We start from the raw sequence: 26,337 nt of genomic DNA, 5'->3' as shown, positions 1-26,337 counted from the left end.
TGATGTCAGGAAGCACCTCCTCATTCAAAGGGTAGTGGAAATCTGGAACTCTACCCCACCCCCCCCCCCCTCCCAAAACAAAAAGCTGTTGAGGCTGGGGTCAATTGATAATTTCTAAACTGAGGTGGATACATTTTTGTTACGCAGGGGTATTCAGGGTTACAGAACCAAAGCGGGTGAATGAAGTTGAGGTACAGACCAGCCGCAATCTAATTGAATGGTGGAACCGGCTCTCGGGGCTGAATGGCCTCCTCCTGTTCCAATGTAACAGGCTCTCGGGGCTGAGAGGCCTCCTCCTGTTCCTGTGTAACAGGCCCTCGGGGCTGAATGGCCTCCTCCTGTTCCAATGTAACAGGCTCTCGGGGCTGAGAGGCCTCTTCCTGTTCCTGTGTAACAGGCTCGAGGGGCTGAATAGCCTCCTCCTGTTCCTGTGTAACAGGCCCTCGGGGCTGAATGGCCTCCTCCTGTTCCAATGTAACAGGCTCTTGGGGCTGAGAGGCCTCTTCCTGTTCCTGTGTAACAGGCTCGAGGGGTTAAATGGCCTCCTCCCGTTCCTGTGCAACAGGTTAGAGGGGCTGAATGGCCTCCTCTTGTGTTCCTAGGATACTTGAACTGACCAGTACTTACCGTCACACTCTTGTTTTTGTGCTAACAGAGCGGGGAAATCGACATCTTCAACAAGAGGACAGGGGACAGGTGCCACTTAAAGTTTGCACCTTACAGCTATTTCTCTCGGGACGTGGCACGGAAGGTAGGTTCCTCAAATATTAAGACAACGCACACGAGAGCTCGGTGTGAGCAAAGGTACCTCGGCCTGCCAGCCCCTCTCCAAGCTCCCGCCTGTCGATTCCCACCCCCTTCTCTCAGGATAGTTTCCTCCTCAACTCCTGCCATGAGAAATACATCCAGTCCCATTCACCCGTTATCCTCACCTTCACCCCCAGCCCCGTGCTCGCTGACCGACATTGACTCTCGGTCGCCCTGCCCAATTTCCATTCCCGTGTTCAAACCCCTCCATGGCCTCGCCTCTTCCCTATCTTTGTAACCTGCTCCCAAAACTGGGGCTCCCAAAGCAAGCGCTCCACTCGGAGCTCCGACACGGCAAGAGAGCCCCAGGTGGGCAGAGGAAACGCTTCAAGGACACCCTCAAAGCCTCCTTGGAAAAAGTGCAACATCCCCACTGACACCTAGGAATCCCTGGCCCAAGACCGCACAAAGTGGAGGAGAATCATCTGGGAAGGCGGCGAACACCTCGAGTCTCTTCGCCGGGAGCAAGCGGAAGCCAAGCGCAAACAGTGGGAGGAGCGCACGTCAATCCACACACCCCACCCACCCGCCCCTTCAACCACCGTCTGCCCCACCTGTGACAGAGACTGTAGGTCCCGCATTGGACTCATCCGTCACCTGAGAACTCATTTTAATGTGGAAGCAAGTCATCCTAGGTTCCGAGGGACTGTCTAAGAGAGAGAACCTCCTCCAGCCCTACAACCCTCCGAGATATCGGCGTTCCTCCAATCCTCACCGCTTGCACATTGCCCCCACCGCCCCCCCCCCCCACGATTTTAATCGCTCCACCAGTGGCAGCCGTGCCTTCAGCCGCTGAGGCCCCAAAGTCTGGAATTCCCTTCCTAAACCCTTCTACCTCTCTCTCCTCCTTTAAGACGCTCCTTAAAACCTACCTCTTTGTCCGAGCTTTTGGTCACCTGTCCTAATATCGTCTTATTGTGGCTCTGTCAAATTTTGTTCGATAATCGCTCCTGTGAAGCACCTTGGGACGTACTTAGTACATTAAAGGTGCTGTATAAATGTAAGCTGCTGTGAAGATGTCCCCCTCAAACCTCCCTGTCCCCTCCCTGCTCTCCCCCCAGATATCGATCATATTCTTATTGCTAACTTGTTCTTTGGATGTGGGTGGAGCTTACAAGGGTCCCATTGATTGTGCATTCCCTACTTTGCTTTGAGGGCATAAAGAGCCAATCAAATCGTGTGGGACTGGAGTCACATGCAGGTCGGATCATAGAGTCATAGATAGTCATCATAGTTATACAGCACAGAAAGCGGCCCTTCGGCCCACCATGTCTGTGCCAGCCATCAAGCCCTATCTATTCTAATCCCATTTTCCAGCACTTGGTCCGTAGCCTTGTATGCTATGGCGTTTCAAGTGCTCATCTAAATGCTTCTTGAATGTTGAGGGTTCCTGCCTCTACCACCCTTTCAGGCAGTGAGTTCCAGATTCCAATCACCCACTGGGTGAATTTTTTTTCCCTCTAAACCTCCTGCCCCTTAGCTTGAAACTATGCCCCCTGGTTATTGACCCCTCTACTAAGGGGACAAGTTCCTTTCTATCTACCCTATCGCTGCCCCTCATAATTTTGTACACCTCAATCAGGTCCCCCTTCAGCCTTCTCTGCTCTAAGGAAAGCAACCCCAGCCTGTCCAGTCTCTCTTCATAGCTGAAAAGCTCCAGCCCAGGTAATATCCTGGTGAATCTCCCCTGCACCCTCTCCAATGCAATCACATCCCTCCTATAGTGTGGCAACCAGAACTGCACACACTATTCCAGCTGTGGCCTAACTAGCGTCTTGTACAGCTCCATCATAACCCCCCTGCTCTTATAATCTATGCCTCGGCTAATGAAGGCAAGTATCCCATATGCCTTTTTAACCACCTTATCTACCTGTCCCGCTGCCTTCAGGGATCTATGTACATGCACACCAAAGTCCCTCTGATCCTCTGTCCTTGCTAGGGTCGTACAATTCATTGTGTATTCCCTTGCCTTGTTAGTCCTCCCAAAATACATCACCTCACACTTTTCAGGGTTAAATTCCATTTGCCACTGTTCTGCCTATCTGACCAACCCGTCTATATCGTCCTGTAGCCTGAGGCTTCCCTCCTTACTATTTACCACTCCACCAATGTTTGTGTCATCTGCGAACTTACTGATCATACCTCCTACATTCATATCTAAATCATTACTGTGCTCTACAAACAGCAAAGGACCCAGCACCAATCCCTGCGGTACACAATTGGACACCAGCTTCCAGTCACAAAAACAACCTTTGACCATCACCCTCTGCCTCCTGCCACTAAGCCAATTTTGGATCCAATGTGCCAAATTGCCCTGGATCCATGGTCAGGTAGGGTGGTAGAAGGTTGCCTTCTCAATATAGCTTTTGGGAAACATTCAGGTGTCAATTGCTCCCTCCCCTACCCCACAAATTACCAGAGTTATAGGGCAGGAATCTACCGGGAAAGGCTGGGGCTCTTTTCCAGGGGTGAGGGGTGACCTCATGGAGATCTTTAAGATAATGAAAGGGTTTGATGGGGTAGACATGGAGAAGATGCTTCCACTTGTGTGGGGTTGGGGGAGGAAGTCCAAAACTAGGAGCCATCAATGTAAGATAGTCACTAATAAATCCAACAGAGAATTCAGGAGAAACGTTCTTGCCCAGAGAGTGGCGAGAAGGTGGAACTCACTGCCATATGGATTGCTCGAGGCGAATAGTGTAGATGCATTTAAGGGTAAGCTTGATAAGCACGTGAGGGAGAACGGAATTGAAGGATGTGTTGATAGGGTGATATGAAATAGGGTGGGAGGAGGCTCACATGGAGCATGAACACTGGCACGGACCTGTGGGCTGAATCATAGAAACCTACAGCACCGAAGGAGGCCATTCGTCCTGTCGTATCTGTGCCGGCTCTTTGAAAGAGCTCACCAATTATTCCCACATCCCAGCCTTTTCCGTCTTCTTGGATGAGACGTTAAACTGCACTCTCAGGTGGACATAAAAGATCTCGCGGCACTATTCGAAGAAGAGCAGGGGAGTAATCCCCGGTGTCCTGGCCAATATTTATGCTTCAATCAACATCACTAAAAACAGATTCACATTGCTGTTTGTGGGAGCTTGCTGTGCACAAATTGGCTGCCGCGTTTCCCACATTACAACTGTGACTACACGCCAAAAGTACTTCATTGGCTGTGAAGCGCTTTGAGACGTCCGGTGGTCGTGAAAGGCGCTATATAAATGCAAGTCTGTCTTGTCTTTCATAAGCCTGCAAATTAGTCCTCTTCAAGTGCACATCCAATTGCCTTTTGAAATTTCCGATGGAATCTGATTCTGCCACCCTTTCAGGAAGCGTGTTCCAGATCTTAACAAACCCTCTCCGTGTGAAGAAATCTCTCCTTTCCCCACTAGTTCTTGTGCCAATTATTTTAAATTGGTGACCTCTGGTTATCGACCCGGTTGCCAGAGGAAACAGTTTCTCCCTACTTGCTCTAACAAAAACCCCTTTTTAAATTTGAACACCTCTTCTCGGTCCCCCCCTTAACCTTCTGTGCTCTAAGGAGAACAACCCCAGCTTTTCCAATCTCTCCACATAGCTGAAGTCCCTCATCCCCTGGTACCATCCTGGTCAACCTCCGCTGTACCCTCTCCAGGGCCTTGACGTCCTCAAACGCAGGGCCCAGAATTGTACACAATGCTCCAACTGAGGCCGAATCAATTATTTGTAAAGGTTCAGCATGACTGACTTTTTTTGTGTTCAAAGTCCCTATTTACAAAGCCAAGTATCCCAAGCGATTTCTTAACCACCTCATCAACTTGCCCTGCCACCTTCAAAGATTTGTGACTATGCACCACCCTGGGTCCCTCTGTTCTTGCAGCCCTCCAGCCCCCTTAGGAGATTTACCAGAATGTTACCAGAGATGAAAGACTTTCGATATGTGGAGAGACTGGAGAAGCTGGGGTAGTTCTCGCGCAGATAAGCTTAAGGGGAGATTTGATAGAGGTGTTCAAAATCGTGAAGGGTTTTGATAGATTAAATAGGGAGAAACTGTTTCCAGTGGCAGGAGGGTCGGTAACCAGAGGACACAGATTGAAGGTAATTGGCAAAAGAACCAGAGACAACATGAGGGGAAAAAAATGTATGCAACGAGTTATGATCTGGAATGCACTGCCTGAAAGGGCGGTGGAAGCAGATTCAGTAGTAACTTTCAAAAAGGGAATTGGATAAGTACTTGCATAGAGTTACAAAGAGTTTAGAAGACTGAGAGGGGATCTCATTGAAACGTATGAAATTCTGACAGGGCTAGACAGACTGGATGCAGGGAGGATGTTTCCCCTGGCTGGGGGGTCGAGAACGAGGGTTCGCAGTCTCGGGATACGGGGTAGAACATTTAGGACTGAGATGAGAAATTTCTTCACTGAGGGTGGTGAACCTGTGGAATTCCCTACCACAGAAGGCTGTGGAGGCCAAGTCACTGAATTTATTTAAGAAGGAGATAGATAGATTTCTAGACACAAAAGGCACCAAGGGGTATGGAGAGAGTGGGAATATGGTATTGAGACAGAGGATCAGCCATGATATTGAATGGCGGAGAAGGGCCGACTGGCCTGCTCCTGCTCCTATGTTTCTATGTACAGCACAGAAACAGACCATTTGGCCCAAATGGTCTGTGCTAGTGTTCGTGCTCCACACCAGCCTCCTCCCACCCTTCTTCATATCACCCCATCAGCAGAACCCTCTATATTCCTTTCCCCCTCATGTATTTATCTAGCTTCCTCTTAAATGCACACTGCGTGGTTCACTCCTGATCCCCCTCCTAGCAACTAGGAACAGGCAACATGTGAGGGCATGCCAGCATTGGCCAGATGCTGCTCACAGCTATAGCAGCTTAACAAACTATATCACTGCATATTTACAGTGATGAAGGCAAATACACACTGCGCCAGCACTTAAAATCAAGAATGTTGCACACAAAGAAGGATAGTGGAGATTTCTTGAGGAAGGAACTCGGGCCTTGGAGAGGGGGCAGAAGAGATTTACGAGAATGGTATCGGAGATGAGGGGCTTCAGTCATGTGGAGACACTGGGATTGTTCTCCTTGGAGCTGAGAAGGTTAAGTGGCGATTTGACACAGGTGTTCAAAATCAATGAAGGGTTTAGATCGAGTAAATGAAGAGAAACTGTTTCCAGAAGAACATAAGAAATAGGAGCAGGAATAGGCCCCTTGAGCCTGCTCCGCCATTCAATAAGATCAGGGCTGATCTTGGGCTCAAAGCCACTTCCCCGCCCGCTCCCCATAACCCTTCACTCCCTTATCTTGCAAAAATCTATCTCCACCTTAAATGTATTTAATGACCCAGCCTCCACAGCTCTCTGGGCAGAGAATTCCAGATTTACTACCCTCTGAGAGAAGAAATTCCTGCTCACCTCAGTTCTAAAAATGGCGACCCCTTATTCTGAAACTATGCCCCGAGTTCGAGATTCCCCCACGAGGGGAAACATCCTCTCTGCATCTCTGTCGAGCCCCCTCAGAATCTTATGTTTCAATAGGATCACACCTCATTCTTCTCAATTCCAATGAGTATAGGCCCAGCCTGCTCAACCTTTCCTCATAAGACAACCCCCTCCTCTTGAATTAACCTGGTGAATCGTCTCTGAACTGCCTCCAGTGGCAGAAGGGTCGATAACCGGAGGACACTGAATTAAGGTGATTGGCCAAAGAACCAGGGGCGAGATGAGGAAACATTGTTTAAGCAGCGAGTTGTTGTGATCTGGAACGCGCTGCCTGAAAGGGCGGTGGAAGCAGATTCAATAGGAACTTTCAAAAGGGAATTGGATAAATACTTGAAGGGAGAAAATTTGCAGGAAGGAGCAGGGGCGAGTGGGACTGATCGGATAACTCTACCAAAGAGCCGGCACGATGGGCCGAATGGCCTCCTTCTGGGCTGTGAGATTCTATGATGGTTGGGGCATTGTTGATGGGGAATTAAACACGATAACAAAAGCATAAAAACTTGGTGCTGGAAACGTATGGGTGTGTGGTTTGAGATGTGGAGCGATTGCGTGACTTCTGATCTGTTTTTTTTTATTGCTGGGGTCGTAGGTCACTGGTGTTGTGACTGACGTCGCCGGCAAAGCTCACTACATCCTCTCGGGGACGTGGGACGAGAAGATGGACTACTCGCGGGTCCTGCACAGCAGCAAAGGGGAGAACGGCACGGAGGGGAGGCAGAAGACAGTGTACGAGACCCTGCGGGGGAAGGAGCTGTGGAAGAGGCACAAAGCCCCGTGAGTGTTCCCAGGCTGGCGCACGGGAGCCCCCTCAACCTCCGAGATCCCCACTCTGGGTCCACACCATCCCGACTTGGAGATGTATCGGCCGGTCCTTCGCTGCCGCTGGGTCCAAATCCTTGAACTCCCCTGCCCAACAGCGCTGTGGGAGCAACTTCACAACACGGACTGCCCCAGTTCATCAGCCCTCCCCCCTCCGGCGCTGACTTGAATTGACTGCCGGTCCGGTAACACCTTGCTTTTTCAAATTCTCCACCCTTGTGTTCAAATTCCTCCATGCCCTCGCCCCCCTATCTCCGTAACCTCCTCCAGCCCTGCAACCCTCCGAGATCTCTGCGCTCCTCCAATTCTGGCCTCTTGCGCATCCCCCCGCCCTTCCCCTGATTTTAATTGCTCACCATTGGCAGCCGTGCCTTCAGCTGCTAAGGCCCTAAAATCCAGGATTCCCTCCCTAAACCCCTCTCTCTCTCTCTCGCTGCCTTTGAGACGCGCCTCAAAACCTACCTCTTTGACCAGGCTTTTTGGCCATCTGTCCTAATATCTCCCGATGTGGCTCGGTGTCGACCTTAGTTTGCTAATTGCTCCTGTGGAGCGACTTGGGGCGTTTTTACTAGGTTAAAGGTGCTGTATAAATGGGAGCTGTTCAAGAAGGCGGCTCACCACCACCTTCTCAAGGGGTAACTAGGGGATGTACAACAATAGGTGTCAGCCGTGGCTCAGTGGGTAGCACTCTTGCCTCTGAGTCAGAAGGTTGTGGGTTCGAGTCCCACTACAGTGACTTGAAACCCCTAATCTAGGCCGACGCTCCCTATTCCAATACTGAGGAAGCACTGCACTGTCTGAGGTGCCCTCTCAGGTAGACGTGAAAGATCCCACAGCCACTTTTGGGAGAAGAGCAGAAGGAGTTCTCCCTGGTATTCTAGGCCAATATTTATCCCTCAACCAACATCACTAACAAAAAAAAGATTTGCTCTGTATCTAACCTGTGCTGTACCTGCCCTGGGGGTGTTTGATGGGACAGTGTAGAGGGAGCTTTACTCTATCTAACTCGTGCTGTACCTGTCCTAGGAGTGTTTGATTGGACAGTGTAGAGGGGAGCTTTACTCGATCTAACCTGTGCTGTACCTGTCCTGGGAGTGTTTGATGGGACAGTGGAGAGGGAGCTTTACTCTGTATCTGACCCGTGCTGTACCTGCCCTGGGAGTGTTTGATGGGACAGTGGAGAGGGAGCTTTACTCTGTATCTGACCCGTGCTGTACCTGTCCTGGGAGTGTTTGATGGGACAGTGAAGAGGGAGCTTTACTCTGTATCTAACCTGTGCTGTACCTGCCCTGGGAGTGTTTGATGGGACAGTGTAGAGGGAGCTTTACTCTGTATCTAACCCGTGCTGTACCTGTCCTGGGAGTGTTTGATGGGACAGTGTAGAGGGAGCTTTACTCTGTATCTAACGCCGTGCTGTACCTGCCCTGGGAATGTTTGATGGGACAGTGGAGAGGAAGCTTTACTCTGTAGCTAACCCGTGCTGTACCTGTCCTGGGAGTATTTGACGGGGTCAGGGTAGAGGGAGCTTTACTCTATCTGACCTGTGCTGTACCTACCCTGGGAGTGTTTGATGGGACAGTGGAGAGGGAGCTTTACTCTGTATCTAACCCGTGCTGTACCTGTCCTGGGAGTGTTTGATGGGACAGTGTAGAGGGGAGCTTTACTCGATCTAACCTGTGCTGTACCTGCCCTGGGAGTGTTTGATCGGACAGTGTAGAGGGAGCTTTACTCTGTATCTAACCTGTGCTGTACCTGCCCTGGGAGTGTTTGATGGGACAGTGTAGAGGGAGCTTTACTCTGTATCTAACCCGTGCTGTACCTGTCCTGGGAGTGTTTGATGGGACAGTGGAGAGGGAGCTTTACTCTGTATCTAACCCCGTGCTGTACCTGTCCTGGGAGTATTTGACGGGGTCAGGGTAGAGGGAGCTTTACTCTGTATCTAACGCCGTGCTGTACCTGCCCTGGGAATGTTTGATGGGACAGTCTAGAGGGAGCTTTACTCTGTATCTAACCCGTGCTGTACCTGCCCTGGGAGTGTTTGATGGGACAGTGTAGAGGTAACTTTACTCTAGCTAACCCGTGCTGTACCTGTCCTGGGAGTGTTTGATGGGACAGTGTAGAGGGAGCTTTACTCTGTATCTAACCCGTGCTGTACCTGTCCTGGGAGTGTTTGATGGGACAGTGTAGAGGGAGCTTTACTCTGTATCTAACCCGTGCTGTACCTGTCCTGGGAGTGTTTGATGGGACAGTGTAGAGGGAGCTTTACTCTGTATCTAACGCCGTGCTGTACCTGCCCTGGGAATGTTTGATGGGACAGTGTAGAGGGAGCTTTACTCTAACCCGTGCTGTACCTGCCCTGGGAGTGTTTGTTTGGACAGTATAGAGGGAGTTTTACTCTATCTAACCCATGCTGTACATGTCCTGGGAGTGTTTGATGGGACAGTGGAGAGGAAGCTTTACTCTGTAGCTAACCCGTGCTGTACCTGTCCTGGGAGTATTTGACGGGGTCAGGGTAGAGGGAGCTTTACTCTATCTGACCCGTGCTGTACCTACCCTGGGAGTGTTTGATGGGACAGTGGAGAGGGAGCTTTACTCTGTATCTGACCCGTGCTGTACCTGTCCTGGGAGTGTTTGATGGACAATGTAGAGGGAGCTGTTGTGGAGTATTTTAAACCAACACTCAACACAAGGTTTTAGATCGTTATTCTAATCTTTATTACACCGGTGGGGAGACAATCTCTACTGGCGCACCAGGAGATTTCTCCAAATTGATACAGTAAGCGTTACATATTTATGCGTTCAAAAGTCGCGGTAGCCTCGTGCAAAATCCCGTTACATGGTTTTAATTGGCTTAAAGCCCGCGTGCACAGTTGCTAATTGGCTAATTTCCTATCTCGCGTTACATGACTGGTTCGCCTATAGTTATTGTCACATGACCTTTATGATCTCCCCTGTTATAATTTTGTGACATAGAAACATAGAAGATAGGAGCAGGAGTTGGCCATTCGGCCCTTTGAGCCTGCTCCGCCGTTCAATGTGATCATGGCTGATCATCCAAAGTCAGTACCCTGTCCTTGCCTTTTCCCCATATCCCTTGATCCCTTTAGCCTCAAAAAATATATCCAACTCTTTCTTGAATATATTTAATGAACTAGCCTCCACCGCCCTCTGTGGCAGAGAATTCCACAGGTTCACCACTCTCTGGGTGAAGAAATTCCTCCTCATTTCAGTCCTAAATGGCTTACCCCTTATCCTTAGACTATGACCCCTGGTTCTGGACTCCTCGGCCATCAGAAACATCCTTCCTGCATCTAGTCTGTCCAGACCTGACAGAATTTTATAGGCTTCGATGAGATCCCCTCAATCTTCTAAACTCCAGTGAGTATAAGCCCAATCGACACAATCCCTCCTCATACGTCATTCCTGCCATCCCAGGTATCAGCCTGGTGAATCTTTGCTGCACTCCCTCCATGGCAAGAACGTCCTTCCTCAGGTAAGGTGACCAAAACTGCACAAAATACTCAAGGTGCGGTCTCACCAAGGCCCTGTACAACTGTAGCAAGACATCCTTGTTCCTGTACTCGAAACCTCTCGCTACGAAGGCCAACATACCATTTGCCTTCTTAACCGCCTGCTGCACCTGCATGCTTACCTTCAGCGACTGGTGCACAAGGACACCCAGGTCTCTTTGCACTTCCCCTTCTCCCAATCTATTGCCATTCAAATAATCTGCCTTCCTGTTTTTGCCACCAAAGTGGATAACCTCACATTTATCCACATTATAGTGCATTTGCCATGTTTCTGCCCAATCACCCAACCTGTCCAAATCGTACTGGAGTTTCCCGACATCCTCCTCGCAGCTTACCCTCCCGCCCAGCTTTGTGTCGTCTGCAAATTTGGAGATATTACATCCAATTCCCTCGTCCAGATCATTAATATATATTGTGAACAGCTGGGGCCCTAGGACCGATCCTTGCGGTACCCCACTAGTCAATGCCTGCCACTCGGAAAACGACCCGTTTATTCCAACTCTTTGCTTTCTGCCCGCCAACCAGTCCTCTATCCAAGTCAATACCTTGCCCCCAATTCCATGTGCCTTAATTTTGCACGCTAATCTCTTATGCGGGACCTTATCGAAAGCCTTCTGAAAGTCCAAATACACCACATCCACTGGTTCTCCCTTATCTATTTTACCAGTTACATCCTCAAAAAAATTCCAGTAGATTAGTCGAGCATGATTTACCTTTTGTAAATCCATGTTGACTTTGTCCGATCCTGTCACTGCTTTCCAAGTGCTCTGCTATTACATCTTTTATAATAGACTCTAGCATTTTCCCCACTACCGATGTCAGGCTTACCGGTCTATAATTCCCTGCTTTTTCTCTACCACCTTTTTTGAATAGTGGGGTAACATTAGCTACCCTCCAATCCATGGGTACTGTTCCAGAGTCTATCGAGTTCTGGAAGATGACAAGTAATGCATCTACTATCTGTAGGGCCACTTCCTTAAGCACCCTGGGATGTAGACCATCAGGCCCTGGGGATTTATCGGCCTTCAGTCCCATCAATTTTCCTAACACCATTTTCCTACAAATACTGATTTCTTTCAGTTCCTCTCTTTCATCAGACCCTATGTTCCCCGGCATCTCTGGGAGGTTATTTGTGTCCTCCTTTGTGAAGACAGAACCAAAGTATGTATTTAGTTGGTCTGCCATTTCCTTGTTTCCCATTATAAATTCCCCTGATTCTGACTGTATGGGACCTACGCTTGACTTCACCAATCTTTTTCTCTTCACATATCTATAAAAGCTTTTATAGTCAGTTTTTATGTTGCCTGCTAGCTAACTCTCATATTCTATTTTCCCTTTCTTAATTAATCCCTTTGTCCTCCTAAACTGCTCCCAATCCTCGGGATTATTGCTTTTTCTAGCCAATTTATATGTCCTGTCCTTGGATCTTATGCTATCCCTAATTTCCCTTGTTAGCCACGGTTGAGTCACCTTTTTTGTTTTATTTTTATGCCAAACTGGGATGAACAAATTCTGTAGCTCATCCATTCGGTCTTTGAATGTTTGCCATTGCCTATCCACCGTCAACCCTTTGAGCGCCATTCCCCACTCAATCCTACCCAACTCGCTCCTCAGACCATCGTAGTTTCCTTTATTTAAATTGAGGACCCTTGTCTCTGAGTCAACTACTTCATTCTCCATCTTAATGAAGAATTCGATCATAATATGATCGCTCCGACCCAAGGGGCCTCGTACAACAAGATTGCTAATTAATCCTTTCTCGTTGCATAGTACCCAGTCTAAGATGGCCTGATCTCTGGTTGGTTCCTCGACATATTGGTCCAGGAAACCATCCCGTAAACACTCCAGGAATTCCTCCTCCACAGTATTGTTATTAATTTGGTTGGCCCAATCTATATGTAGATTAAAGTCACCCAGGATGACTGCTGTGCCCTTATTGCATGCTTCTTTAATTTCCCTTTTAATGCCATCCCCAACCTCCACCTTACTGTTTGGAGGTCTATATACCACTCCCACTAATGTTTTTTTCCCCCTTAGTATTTCTCAATTCTACCCATACAGATTCCACACCATCAGAGCTAATATCCTTCATTACAATTGTATTAATCCCTTCTTTAACCAGTAATGCTACCCCACCTCCCTCTCCTTTTTGCCTATCTTTCCTGAATTTCGAATACCCCTGGATGTTGAGTTCCCTGTCTTGGCCATCCTTGAGCCACGTTTCTGTAATCCCAACCAAATCGTATTCGTTTACCTCTATTTGCGCAGCCAATTCATCCACCTTATTACAAATGCTCCTCGCATTAAGACACAAAGCCCTCAGGCTTGTTTTTTTAACGCTCTTAGACCTATTAGAATTATTATTTACTGTGGCCACGTTTGATTTAAACTGTTAATTTCTCTGACTGCCACTTTTGTTTTTCTCTTTCCTATCTTTTGCTTTTATCCCTGTTTTCCTTTCCTCTGTCTCCCTGCTCAGGTTCCCAACCCCCTGCCATTTTAGTTTAAACCCCCCCCCCCCCCCCCCCCCCGAACAGTGCTAGCAAACCTCCCCGCAAGGATGTTTGTCCCGCTCTGGTTCAGGTGCAACCTGTCCGACTTGTACAAGTCCCACCTTTCCCAGAAGCAGGCCCAGTGATCCAAGAAACTAAAGCCCTCCCTCCTGCACCAACTCTTTAGCCACGCATTCATCTGCTCTATCCTCCTATTCCTATACTCGCTAGCACGTGGCACCGGGAGTAATCCAGAGATTATAACCTTTGAGGTCCTGCTCTTTAATCTGCTACCTAGCTCCCTAAATTCTTGTTGCAGGACCTCATCCCTCTTCCTACCTATGTCGTTGGTCCCAATGTGAACCACGGCCTCTGCCTGTTCACCCTCCCCCTTCAGAATGCCCTGCAGCCGTTCAGTGACATCCTTGACCCTGGCACCAGGGAGGCATCAAACCATCCTGGAGTCACGTCTACGGCCACAGAACCGTCTATCTGTTCCCCTTACGATAGAATCCCCTACCACTATTGCTCTCCCACTCTTTTTCCTCCCTTCCTGAGCAGCAGAAGCACCCCCGGTGCCAGGAAGTTAGCTGCTGCTGCCTTCCTCTGGTGAGTCATCCCCCTCAACAGTATCCAAATTGGTATACCTGTTTGAAAGGGGGATGGCCACAGGGGTCCCCTGCACTAACTGCCTGCTTCTACTGCTCCGCCTGGTGGCCACCTATTTCCCTTCTGCCTGTGCAGCCCTACCCTGCGGCGTGACCAACTCATCATACGTGTAAACCACGACCCTCTCAGCATCGTGAATGCTCCACAACCCATCCATCCGCAGCTCCAGCGCCTCAATACGGCCCGTTAGTAGCTGCAGCTGGATGCATTTCTGGCACACGTCATCAGGGACACTGGCAGCGTCCCTGAATTCCCACATAGAGCAAGAGGAGCATAACACGGGGCTGGGCTCTCCTGGCATGACTTACCCCTTTAATTAATTTAAATTTATTCAATACCACCAATTAAAGATATACTCTAGGGCGCTTATTTACCAACTGTCCCCACTACACCACAGAGACCCAAGAAAATATAAACCGCAGAATTTAATCTTGTAATAAAAGAAATACTCACCAACCAATCACTTACCTGTTTCCTGGTGATGTCACACTTGGATTACTTTTTACACCTCTCCTCTGCTGTTGAATTGGTGTGCCTCGTTTGCTGCTGCCGCTTTTAACTGCCGCCGGTCGCGCCTCTGCTCTCCCCCAGGTCCAAGCTCTCTGGTATGGCCTCGTTCGCTGCCGCCGCTTTTAACTGCCGCCGGTCGCGCCTCTGCTCTCCCCCAGGTCCAAGCTCTCTGGTCGGGGCCTCGTTCACTGCCGCCGCTTTTAACTGCCGCCGGTCGCGCCTCTGCTCTCCCCCAGGTCCAAGACCTTTAGTAAAACCACATGCCTGCATTTCTGTCTCGCTGTGGCCCTTGTGGTTTTACTTATCTCTAGGTTCCATAGTTTTTGGTTAACCATAGATGGTGCTTCTGAGCGAATGTAGGGGGTTTTGGTTTGGAGTTTTGTGTCTGGCCAGTCAGGCGTATCTGAGCTGCTCCAGCCCCGTGCGGTTCGAATCGCTTCCCCTCTGGTTCTGACCACCGGACTTATTACGAGCAGCGATATAAACAAAACGAGACCAGTGGTTTGGTGCAAAGAAAACCAATGTTTATTAAAAATAGAGAAAAATAAACACTATACAGAGAAAAATCACTATGTATGTAACACAATTGCACTTAGTGGGGGAGGAGAAACGGATACATCGAGGGAAAATGACTAAAATGACAATTTTAGCAATCCCCTTAACTCCCACCCTTTACACCTAGCTAAGTTGTCTTGCGATGGGCCAGAAAGTTTATGCTCACCAGTCTCGGATGTTAGAACGCCTGCTCTGTGCCCCGTTGCCTGCCGATGTCTTTAGGGTTTTCACCGCCCAGAGCAGAGATACCCCAGTGATTTAAAATGTAACTGCGGGTATCCCGCTTCCCTTGGACAGGCTCTTCGTCGTCGATCTTCTTGATGGTAAGGCAGGGCACCGGAGTCCAGGCGAGAGAGAGAGAAAGATGACTTCCCGAGGGACTACTTATACCCCTTTCTGGGAGCCCTTATCACTCTCCAGATCAGCTTGTTTCTTTGTCTGATCTGGACGTGTTGAAGTCTATACAAAGGAAACCGTTCTGGGCCCATCCACCTGGATGGCCGGTTAATCGGTTTTTAAACGTCCCATAAGTGTTTTCCTTTGTGTAACTGGTCTTGCGATGGGGCCATTCCAGTTTTAATGCCCCATTGATCGTTTCCAAACAGTGTTGAAGTCAACTAACGAAGGTCTGAATGCAGCTATTACCCGTTGATTATCTGTGCAAACGGCCTTGATGGGTTTTAATCAGAGGCCCGAATGCCACTGTTTGCTTCTCATACAGAAATGCAGAAGGCCTGTCTGCCTTCTAATTTCTGGAACATTCCTTCTTTGTCAGTTCAAACCTGAACTTTGCAGGCCTTGGCCATGAGGTTGACCGTAGCTATCTTGTTGGGCCCTGGAGCCCTGGATTTTAAACTCGGTCCAGCCAGGGTTTCTCCAATAAGCCAGAAGTAAATCTTCAGGGGAGACATGAAATTTGCAAATCCTTTCAGTCCCCCCTAGGATACTGAAACTTGCTTGAAGTATTCAATCAAGGTGAGCAAATTTCTGACCTCCCCCACAAACAACCTTCCCCTATATTTATCTATCCACGATCCCTCGACACATACATTCCCCTTACTTAGAGAAAACTACAGTGCACGCCAGGCATCTATCGATAGAAACAAATTACTATCTGTTACAATAATCCAAGCACGGAGGGGTCCAACACTCCTGCACTACTTGGGACATCATAGAACTTCATTTCAACACACAACCTTTAATAAAAATAAACATCAGACCAAAAAAAAATACCTGTATATCAAAAATAACGAGCAAAAGCAAAACGAGCTTTATTAAAATAACAAACGGATCTGCCATCACTCGGCAGTGATATGACACAAAGCTCACACGGGTGTTTCTTCTTCCACTCGGGCATATTAGTCCTTCCACAACCCTTTTACTTTAAATTCTACCCCGGGACCCTTTCTCCTGCACTGGACACAGACCAGGTAGAGGACGATCCCTAGCTGGCAGACTACCAAGATGTGGGACGCCATTCGAATCCAGGAGGGGACCTCTATACTCAAAAACGTCCCACCAGGGCGGGGTCGTGATATCTAAAATGTCGGCCCCTATCTGTACAGTCTTCTGTTCCAAAGTGTAGAAGTGCTTTTGCGATACTAGGACGGCTTTTAATTTGGTAAGGTGCTCTGGGAGAGGGGGAATCGGGTAACTGAAATGAGCGACATACTTCTGGAGGTGAGTGAAATTCTCCTCCACAGTGAGGTGAACAGTGGATGGTTCAGGAATGGGGACAATTCGTATCTGTGCCACTTGAACTTCTGCCTCGGGTTTGAAGCAGAAGCTGCTGTCACTCACCGCGCACCAGCTGTGTTGTCCATGCTGGTAGTGAGACGCTCCTGTGGTGACGCAATATGTCCCACCTCCTATATATGCTACCTCGGGGAACATGGCCTTGTGCCATGGCTTCCATGGTACAATTTATAGGTTTCGCGTCAGCAGCTCTGAACCCGAATTGTGGTTTTGAATAGGCATTCAAGTGCTGGGGACACAGGATGATGTGTGCTCCCCGGCTACGGCACCCCGAGAGGTCAGTACCCGTCATAGCGTGCTCCCACTTTATGACATAGGGCGGGACCGCTGCAAAACGAATGTGTGCACCCCCTTGAATGATTCCAGTGTTGTCCACCCTGTATACCGGTCGGTGCGGGTCGGGCCGTCCCGCCCATGACCGGCATTCTTACAACTATCCCCATAATTGGTAAAATTCTCCTCTGCATCCCGTTCGCTGCTCCCATTGATCGCTATCGGTGCTGTGTCTCCGGAGCACCCATAGAGGTGGGGATCCTCCACGTCACCTCTCCTTCCGAAGCTCAGTCCTATCAGGGCGAGTAGGATTACGCCCCCCTTCATTCCGTAAATTTTACTGTAACAGATATAGAAGCACACAGCCAGGTTCCCTAGAGATTCGCTGGCTTGGGTGAAGCATGGTCGGGTCTTGCGACCTCGACTCAAATGTACACACTCTGAGCAGATTACTTAAAACTAACTATCACCTTAAGTTTAGGGAATTTAATTTTAATTAACACTATATAAACTTAAAAATTAAACTACCTAAACTATATACAACCGCTGCCCATCTCTGGGCGGCCAGCCTAATCCCTGTTTGGGCTGCTGCAGGCTGCTCCCTGCGACGTGGCTGCACTGACCTGCACTTCCGGTCCCTTGCAGTCTGTAGCTGCTAGCTGGGGACCTTGGTCTTCCGACTTCTCTTTAACTCGGGAGGTTGTCGTTTTAAGCTGGGGAGTCGGTGACCATACCTTTCTGGACTGGGGTGTCCGAGGGGACCTTCTAGGGAGGACTACGGGTGGGGTTTTCTTGGCGGGTGGACCTTTGGCTCGGACCGCAGCCTTTGCTAGCGCGGTCTGTGGGTTTTCCACGACCGCTGGCTGGGGGTCCTCTCCCTCAGGTTTCACACCTCCCAAACTTGGGCTGAGGGCAGGTAACCTTTCGCCGCCTGTTGCAGCAGGTTGTGAGTCTTCGCCCCCAGGTTCCAAACCTGGGTCGGGGGCGGGATTCTCGCACTCGGACTCCTCCCCATCTGAATCCCAGCGGATTGGGGGAGTGTCCTGAACGGTGGGCGGAATGGCTCCTCCCCTGACGCAAGCTACAGCGCCTGCCTGTGAGCTTGTACCCGCTGCGGGCTGAGGATCTCTATCCTCAGACCTTGTCCCAACTGGCTGCTCTTTCTTTTCGGGTTTAAACAACTTGCATCGTTTAATATAAGTAGCAGCCTGCCAGTAACCCTGTTCTAAATTCTTTCTCCTTACCAGGGCGGCCTTAAAGGCAGAATCTTGGGCTTGGACCTGCTTTTGGTCCGGGGCCAAAGCTATCCCCTGTGTGCCTCCCTTGTCCCAGATTGCTGCTACCGGGCCTGCTCTACAGGGGTCCCAGAACTCTCCTTCCCTGTCCCCCTGCTTGGCCACCTCGTCGGTCTTTTGGTTACCCTCCCACGTGGTATGGAGGGATCCTAAACCTATGGCCGAAGGTTTTGAACTTTCCCCAGCCTGCTCATTCCCTGTGGATCCCATTAAGCTAAATGGGACCTTGTTAGACCGGGGTGAATTGGCCAGGTCTTCCGAATGGACCACCGTGCTGGAAGCTCCAGTGTCCACCGAATATCTCCCCTGCACCGTCTTCACCCCCATCTTAACATAGGGCCTGCTCCTCTCCCAAACCTGAACTGGGGACGGGCAATCCCTCGCCACCGGCTTAAACAGCTCACACTGGTCATGAACCATTTTAAAAACCCTTAGCTGATCCTCTAAACTGCCAGCCCTCGCTGTTAACCTAGCGTTCTCCTCCCTTAAAGCCTGCCCAACTAACTTCGCCTCTGCAATCTGGCACTGCAGGTATTCCTCCATTTTACAGGAGGTCTCTTCCTGTGCGTGTCTTTCTGGGGGACACAGGTCGACAGGCTGCGCTGGCTCTAGTCATTGCTGTGAGTTGTATGGGGCTGGTGGGATTACAACACCGGTGGTGGCTGCTATTTTCCCCTGGTTGGTCAGGAAGAAAGATCGTATCAACTCCAAGAGTGGCTCGATCGCAGTGGGAGGGATACCTGGCTCTGCCTTTTGGGCTGGGGCTGATGAATTCTTTCCCTTATTCTCCTTCCAGGGATTCTTACAATCCTTGCGCCAGTGGCCGTCCTTCCCATACCCATAACAGTTTAACTTAGTCTGGGAGGGACAGTTCCCCTCCTGGTGCCACTCTTTTTTACTCTGGCTCCCAGGTTTAACCTCATGGACTTTTTCCCCTTGGGGTGTCTCGATACCCCTCATTTTTAAATGCTGTAGTGAGCTGGCGGATCACCGTTTCCTCGGTGGTCGGGGGGCTACTAGGGTCAAACAAGGCCGCAGCCTGGGCTCGGATTTGGGGCAGGCAGTTTGTCATTAGACAACGGAGCCAGTGGGTCAATTGAACTTGGTTCAGTAATGTCCGCGCTGGCATTCCCGGGCATGCGCTCCGGTAGACTGGCCACAGTCTGTCTGCGAACGCCTGCGGGGACTCCCCTGGGAGCTGTACCGCTTTTTTCCACCCGGGCGAACGGACTACCGTCATTGAGTCCCATGGCCTCCAATATCTCATTCCTCAAATCCTCATAATCCTTCTGCCCCTTTTTACATTCATCAGATAGGGTCTGGAGGAGATTACTCCCCAGAGAAAACAGCAGCATCTTAGCTTGCTCTGCGTCATCGCAGTCATTGACGCACGCTGCCTGTTCTTTCTCCCTGAAGTGCAGAGAGGGGTCCCCTTTTCGGTGAGCTTGGGGATGTGGCGGTGGCGTAGTGGTTATGTCACTAGACTAGTAAGCCAGAGGCTGAGTCAAATGCTCTGAGGATATGGGTTCAAATCCCACCACGGCAGCTGCTGGAATTTAAATTCAATTCACTTTAATTCTGGAATTAAATGTTAGTCATAGTAATGGTGACAGTGATACCATTGTCGATTGTTGCAAAAACCCATCTGGTTCACTAATGTCCTTTAGGGAAGGAAATCTGCCATCCTTACCTGGTCTGGCCTACATGTGACTCCAGACCCACAGCAATGTGGTTGACTCTTGATGCCCTCTGAAATGGCCTAGCAAGCCACTCAGTTGTAAACAACCGCTACGAAAAACTAGAATAAAACCGGACGGACCACCCGGTATCGACCTCGGCACTGGCCTAATAGCATTGTGGGTGTACCTACACCATATGGACTGCAGCGGTTCAAGAAGGCGGCTCACCACCATCTTCTCGAGGGCAATTAGGCATGGGCACTAATTGCAGGCCTAGCCAGCGACTCCCACATCCCATCAATGAAAAAAAAACCATGGCCCTGAGCTGTTTGGTGCCATGCGGCACCACAAACTGATTTTGGATGGCCCATGGGCCCTCGTCATCAACGGGCGGGCCGTACCTCCGTTGTCGGAGGGGGTACACCGGTCCTGGTCCTGGCCTATCTAGCGGGGCCTGCTGTGCTTCCCCTACCACTTCATCCTCCACCCCCCCTTGCTGCCAGACCTCCTGAAAGCTCGGAGCTATGGGTGGCGGCCATGGACCTCTGATTCCCTAGCCAACTTTGTCCTGAGTGCTGCCTGTGGGACGGTTCGGTTTGGATTGCCGGTAAAGTCCGACTGGCCCGCCTTCGGGCTGATGAGGCATATCATCCCCTTTGCCCTCGACAAGGCCATGCCCAAGCTTTCTATCTCCTCCCTTCCTCGAACCCCCGGTCGCAGGCTAGCTTATATGCTGCCTTTACCTCCCTTACTTTCTCCTCCTGCTCTTTTAATTTTTGGGTAAGGTCGCAAATTGTGTCCTGCAGCCTTATCTCGCTGCCCCTCGCCTCTCTAACCTGGTATTCTAAGTGCTCCATCTTGCGCCTAGCGCTGGCTTTACTTTCAGCGGCCTGGTATTCCAGGCGCTCTACCCTTGCTTGATGTTCCCGTTGCACCTCAACGGCCTGGGCCTCCAGACACTACTTTTGCCTGGTGTTCCTTGGCCGTCTGCGCTCTTTCTTGGCTTAAAGCCTGAAGCGCCATTAGCACCTTCTCTTCCGCTGCAACCTTATCCTGCATTTCTAGGTCCAATTTCTTGAGCTTGGCCACCTGTGCTGCTACAACCCTGTCCAGCACTAGGAACTGTTTCTTATAGCACATTAACCAGACTGCCTTTTCAATTGCCCTCTTATGCTGTTTACTCGCCGTCCACTGGGTGGCGGCGTCTATGGGACGCTCGGCCTTTAACATAGCGCCCACCCATTTCTTGGCGATATTAATCTTTCTACACACATAAGTGGACAACCTCTCTTCCATTGCGGTTTCTCCCTCCGCACCACTGCCTGTTATATCGCATACTGTTGCCGATGTCCTTGCCACGGTCGCCATTTCTGTTGGGGGTTTTGGTTTGGGGTTTGTGTCTGGCCAGTTAGGCGTATCTGAGCTGCTCCAGCCCCGTGCGGTTCGAATCGCTTCCCCTCTGGTTCTGACCACCGGACTTATTACGAGCAGCGATATAAACAAAACGAGACCAGTGGTCTGGTGCAAAGAAAACCAATGTTTATTAAAAATAGAGAAAAATAAACATTATACAGAGAAAAATCACTATGTAACACAATTACACTTAGTGGGGGAGGAGAAACGGACACATCGAGGGAAAATGACTAAAATGACAATTTTAGCAATCCCCTTAACTCCCACCCTTTACACCTATCTAAGTTGGCCAGAAAGTTTATGCTCACCAGTCTCGGATGTTAGAACGCCTGCTCTGTGCCCCGTTGCTTGCCGATGTCTTTAGGGTTTTCACCGCCCAGAGCAGAGATACCCCAGTGATTTAAAATGTAACTGCAGGTATCCTGCTTCCCTTGGACGGGCTCTTCGTCGTCGATCTTCTTGATGGTAAGGCAGGGCACCGGAGTCCAGGCGAGAGAGAGAGAGAGATGGCTTCCCGAGGGACTACTTATACCACTTTCTGGGAGCCCTTATCACTCTCCAGATCAGCTTGTTTCTTTGTCTGATCTGGACGTGTTGAAGTCTATACAAAGGAAACCGTTCTGGGCCCATCCACCTGGATGGCCGGTTAATCGGTTTTTAAACATCCCATAAGTGTTTTCCTTTGTGTAACTGGTCTAGTGATGGGGCCATTCCAGTTTTAATGCTCAGTTGATCGTTTCCAAACAGTGTTGAAGTCAGCTAACGAAGGTCTGAATGCAGCTATTACCCGTTGATTATCTGTGCAAACGGCCTTGATGGGTTTTAATCAGAGGCCTGAATGCCACTGTTTGCTTCTCATACAGAAATGCAGAAGGCCTGTCTGCCTTCTAATTTCTGGAACATTCCTTCTTTGTCAGTTCAATCCTGAACTTTGCAGGCCTTGGCCATGAGGTTGACCGTAGCTATCTTGTTGGGCCCTGGATTTTAAACTCTGTCCAGCCAGGGTTTCTCCAATAAGCCAGAAGTAAATCTTCAGGGGAGACATGAAATTTGCGAATCCTTTCACTAATTTAATCTAATCTTGAAAAGCATCAAGACCTTGTGGTCAACATGTCTGAACTATCTCCGCCGGTCTCTGTCTCAACTGTTTCTAGTGTGCAAGCTGCATTGTTAACCCCTTAATTCCTGAAGGGCGCCGGTAAGTGTTGGGGCCGGGGACAGGAAGGTGGGGCTTGGCTGTGATGTTCCTCGGTTGAAGAGAAGAGCAGCGTAGCGGAACAGCAATTCAGGGGGCTGGTAGAGGGAGCACGGGGCATCTGTATAGAGTGAGCGCGCTTTGGGGAGGGGGGGGCTCTGAATACGAGGATGCGGGATTAAACACCTCCCACTCTGCTCCCTCCTGTCCCGCCAGGGAACACGCGGAGACCATGTACTACTTCTCGGAGCTGGCCCTGACTCTGAATGAGCAGGAGGACGGGGTGGCCCCCACCGACAGCCGCCTGCGGCCCGACCAAAGGCTGATGGAGAACGGCAGGTGGGACGAGGCCAACATGGAGAAGCAGCGGCTGGAGGAGAAGCAGCGAGCCGTGCGGCGCAAACGGGAGTCCGACGTCAGCAGGATCACCGAGGACGGTAAGGGGAGGGGAAGGGAGAGGGGGCATCTCGGGGGAGGCGAGGGCTGTCTCGGGTGGAAGGGGTGTCCAATTCAGCCTCCGAAATCTCCCTGCCCCGCTTTGTCTCCCTCAATTGGTTCAGGCCGTGGCCACACAAGAGCATAAGAAATAAGAGCGGGAATCGGCCATTCGGCCCCTCGAGCCTGCTCCGCCATTCAATGAGATCATGGCTGATCATCGACCTCAACTCCACTTTCCCCACCCGATCCCCATTTCCCTTGACTCCCCGAGAGTCCAAAAATCTGCCTTGAATATACTCAACAACTCTGCATCCACAGCCCTCTGGGGCAGAGAACACCAAAGATTCACATCCCTGAGGGAAGAAATTCCTCCTCATCTCAGTCTTAAATGACTGGCCCTTTATCCTTAGACTATGTCCCCTAGTTCTAGGCACTCCAGCCAGGGGAAACAACCTCTCAGCATTTACCCTGTCAATCCCCTTCAGAATCTTCTGTGTTTCAATGAGATCACCTCTGTCTTCTAAACTCCAGAGAGTATAGGCTCATTCTACTCAATGTCTCATCATAGGACAGCCCTCCGACAGTGCCTGCGCTCCCTCAATACTCCAGAGAATATAGACCCAATCTACTGAACGGGTAGTACTCGTCCGTCTCCCCAGCCCCATAACCGATGCTCACACTTCCCCGGCGCCAATACTGAGGAAACACTGCACTGTCGGAGGGGCCACACTGAGGGAGCGCCGCGCTGTCGGACGGGCAGTGCTGAGGGAGCTTTACTCTGTATTTAACCCTGTGCTGTACCTGTCCCGGGAGTTTTTGATGGGGCAGTGTGGATGGAACTTTACTCTGTATCTAACCCGTGCTGTACCTGCCGTGGGAGTGATTGATGGGGCGCTGTAGAGGGAGCTTTACTCTGTACCTAACTGGAAAGGAGATTGTCCCGCATTGATGACAAGTGCTGAAAATAACTCCGTCCTCCTTTTTCCCCCGTCTGTTTTTGCAGGCCACCCCCACGTGGAGTCGAGCTATCGGCCGCTGTGGTTTGAGAAGCGCGAAGATCCTTACACCAAAGAACTGGTGCACCTCTACAAGGGCGGCTACTGGGAGGCGAAAGAGAAGCAAGACTGGCGCCTGTGTCCAGACATCTTCTGAAGCCCAGCGCCCACTGCTGCCTGTGCGTGTGTGTGCGTGTGTGTGCGTGTGCGTGTGTGTGCGCGTGTGGGCGACTGGCCTGGACTGAGCGACGCGACTGGACTGGGACTGAGCGACCACTTCTTTCTGATTCCCCACGGGAGGAGGAGGATCATCAACAGCCGAGGGGGATTCAGCCCCCCTCCCTCCCTCCCTCCCATCCCCCCCACCCCCACAACCGGGGCAATGATTTCCAACCGCCAGGTTGAACGACAACCCTGTTGTAAAATGACACCCGATATATTCTATAAAAATCAAATCTGTTAACGGGTTCCTTTTCAAATCCAGTTTTATTTTAGGCTCTTCCCTCGCCCTCCGGATGTTCGTGTATTGTTTTATATATTTCTCTCTCTCGCTTTCCTTATGTCTGGTCGGCTGGGAACTGACGGGGCTCACGGTGATGATGGGTGTTTATTTTGGTCGCAAGGGCCGTCGATCGTGAAGGAGTTGGGGGGGGGGGGTGGTGCGGGGGAAGGGGTGGGAAGGAAGGGGAGTGTACCGATGGACTGGCTATTTTTCCGTGCCTGTTTGAGCGGGGTTCACATTCCCAAACTGGGGTCTTGGGCCCGATTGGGGAGAAGGGGTACGGCTATTCGGCCTTGGGTGCGGGTGCGAGAGGCTGCCATTAGCTGGAAGGGGTCAGGTTCTGGGCACCCTGGGGAGTGAGCGACAGAGTTCAGTTGAGACCTGGAGTTCTGGCACCTCTTGGAGCTCACTGTTCGGTGATGGTGGGGGCGGCGGCTCACTGCGTTTTGAATACCGAGTGTCTGGTGAAAGAGTCCCTTTTTGAAGAAGGGAGAGAGAGAGAGAGAGAGAGAGACCGTGGGGTTTTGATATAGGACGGTGTTGGTGAGAAAGGAAGGGGGAGGGTGACATGTTCAGCTCCAGGCAGAGCTGGAGACTGGGGGCAACGACAGCGCTGTAGAGCCCAATGTCCCCCAGTCAAGTTGAGTTTGACCAGCTCCGTACACTGCAAGGGGCAACGTCTCCAACGTTTAAGCAGCGGCCTGGTTCAGTGGGCAACACTCTGTCTCGCCCTGAGTCAGAAGGTTGTGGTTTTGATCCTCCACTTCAGAGACTCGAGTCCTCATATTCCAGGCTGACACTCACCCTGGTGCCAGTACTGAGACTGAGCACTTTCTGAAGGACGGTATTGAGGGAGCGCTGTACCGTCAGAGTGACAGTACTGAGGGGCAGTACTGAGGGAGTGCTGTACTGTCGGCGGGGCGGCACTGAGGGGCAGTACTGAGCGCTGCACGCTCATAGGGGTGTTACTGAGGGAGCACTGCACCGTCGGAAGGGCAGTAATGCGGGAGCGCTGCACTGTAAGGGACAGTACTGATGGAGCACTGCTCTGTCGGAGGGATGGTATTGAGGGATCATTGCACTGTCTATGGTGCAGTCTTTTGGGATTAGCTGTTAAACTAAGGGGCCTGTCTGCTCCCTCAGGTGGACGTAAAAGATCCCATGGCCACTATTTTGAGGAAAAGCAGGGGGCGGTCTTCCCATTGTCCTGGGGCCAATATTTATCTGTCAACCAACATCACTAAAAACCACAGATGATCTGGTCATTTATCACATTGCAGTTTGTGGGATCTTGCTGTGCGTAAATTAGCTGCTGCGTTTTCTACACTACAATACTGACTACACTTCAATAAAGTACTTTGTTGGCTGTAAAGCGCTTTGGGACGTTCTGAGGTTGGTGAAAGGTGCTGTATAAATGCAAGTTCTTTCTCATTGTGGAGCCTGAATTTACTCTTAACATTACAGTTTAAACATGGGGGTGGGGTTGGCGCAGGGTCCTGAAGGGGGGGCAGGGAGGGTGAGCGGGAAGGGGAATCGGTGATTCCCCGTTTGGAAGATGTGGGATGCAGGGAACAGGTGATTTTCTTTTGCCCCTTTGCGGTGGGTGGGGGTGGGGATAGCTGTCCCCTTGCTCTGGGAGGGAGGGGGATGTGTCCTGGGGGCGGTGTGCGAGCTTTCCCCTTGCTCTGGGAGTGAGGGGCGAGCTGTCCCCTTGCTCTGGGCGGGAGGAGCAGTGTCCTGGGGGTGGGGCGAACTGTTCTCTTGCGCTGGGAGGGAGGGGCAGTGTGCTGGGGGTGGGGGCGAGCTGTCCCCTTGCTCTGGGCGGGAGGAGCAGTGTCCTGGGGGTGGGGCGAGCTGTTCTCTTGCTCTGCGGGAGGAGCAGTGTCCTGGGGGTGGGGCGAGCTGTTCTCTTGCTCT

At 50.7% G+C, this 26,337-nt stretch overlaps 1 protein-coding gene across 2 annotated transcripts in view; it reads left to right on the top strand.

The window, feature by feature from the left end:
* Positions 1-25,851, top strand: part of LOC147092464 (oxysterol-binding protein 1-like) — a 126,370-nt gene extending 100,519 nt beyond the window's left edge. For both annotated transcript variants that reach the window (XM_085975935.1, XM_085975936.1), the window contains 4 exons: positions 656-751; positions 6,890-7,074; positions 22,702-22,922; positions 23,927-25,851. In XM_085975935.1, the coding sequence (XP_085832061.1) occupies positions 656-751; positions 6,890-7,074; positions 22,702-22,922; positions 23,927-24,075 (651 nt within the window). In that variant the 3' untranslated portion in view covers positions 24,076-25,851. The remainder of the gene's footprint in view (positions 1-655; positions 752-6,889; positions 7,075-22,701; positions 22,923-23,926) is intronic.
* The last annotated feature ends 486 nt before the right edge of the window (positions 25,852-26,337 follow it).

Source organism: Somniosus microcephalus, unplaced genomic scaffold (assembly GCF_052327205.1).
Source record: "Somniosus microcephalus isolate GS21.2 unplaced genomic scaffold, FLI_Smic_1.0 unresolved_chr2, whole genome shotgun sequence".
NCBI lineage: Eukaryota > Metazoa > Chordata > Chondrichthyes > Squaliformes > Somniosidae > Somniosus > Somniosus microcephalus.
Note: the sequence above shows the minus strand (reverse complement) of the source record. Positions and strands in the feature narration are given on the sequence as shown.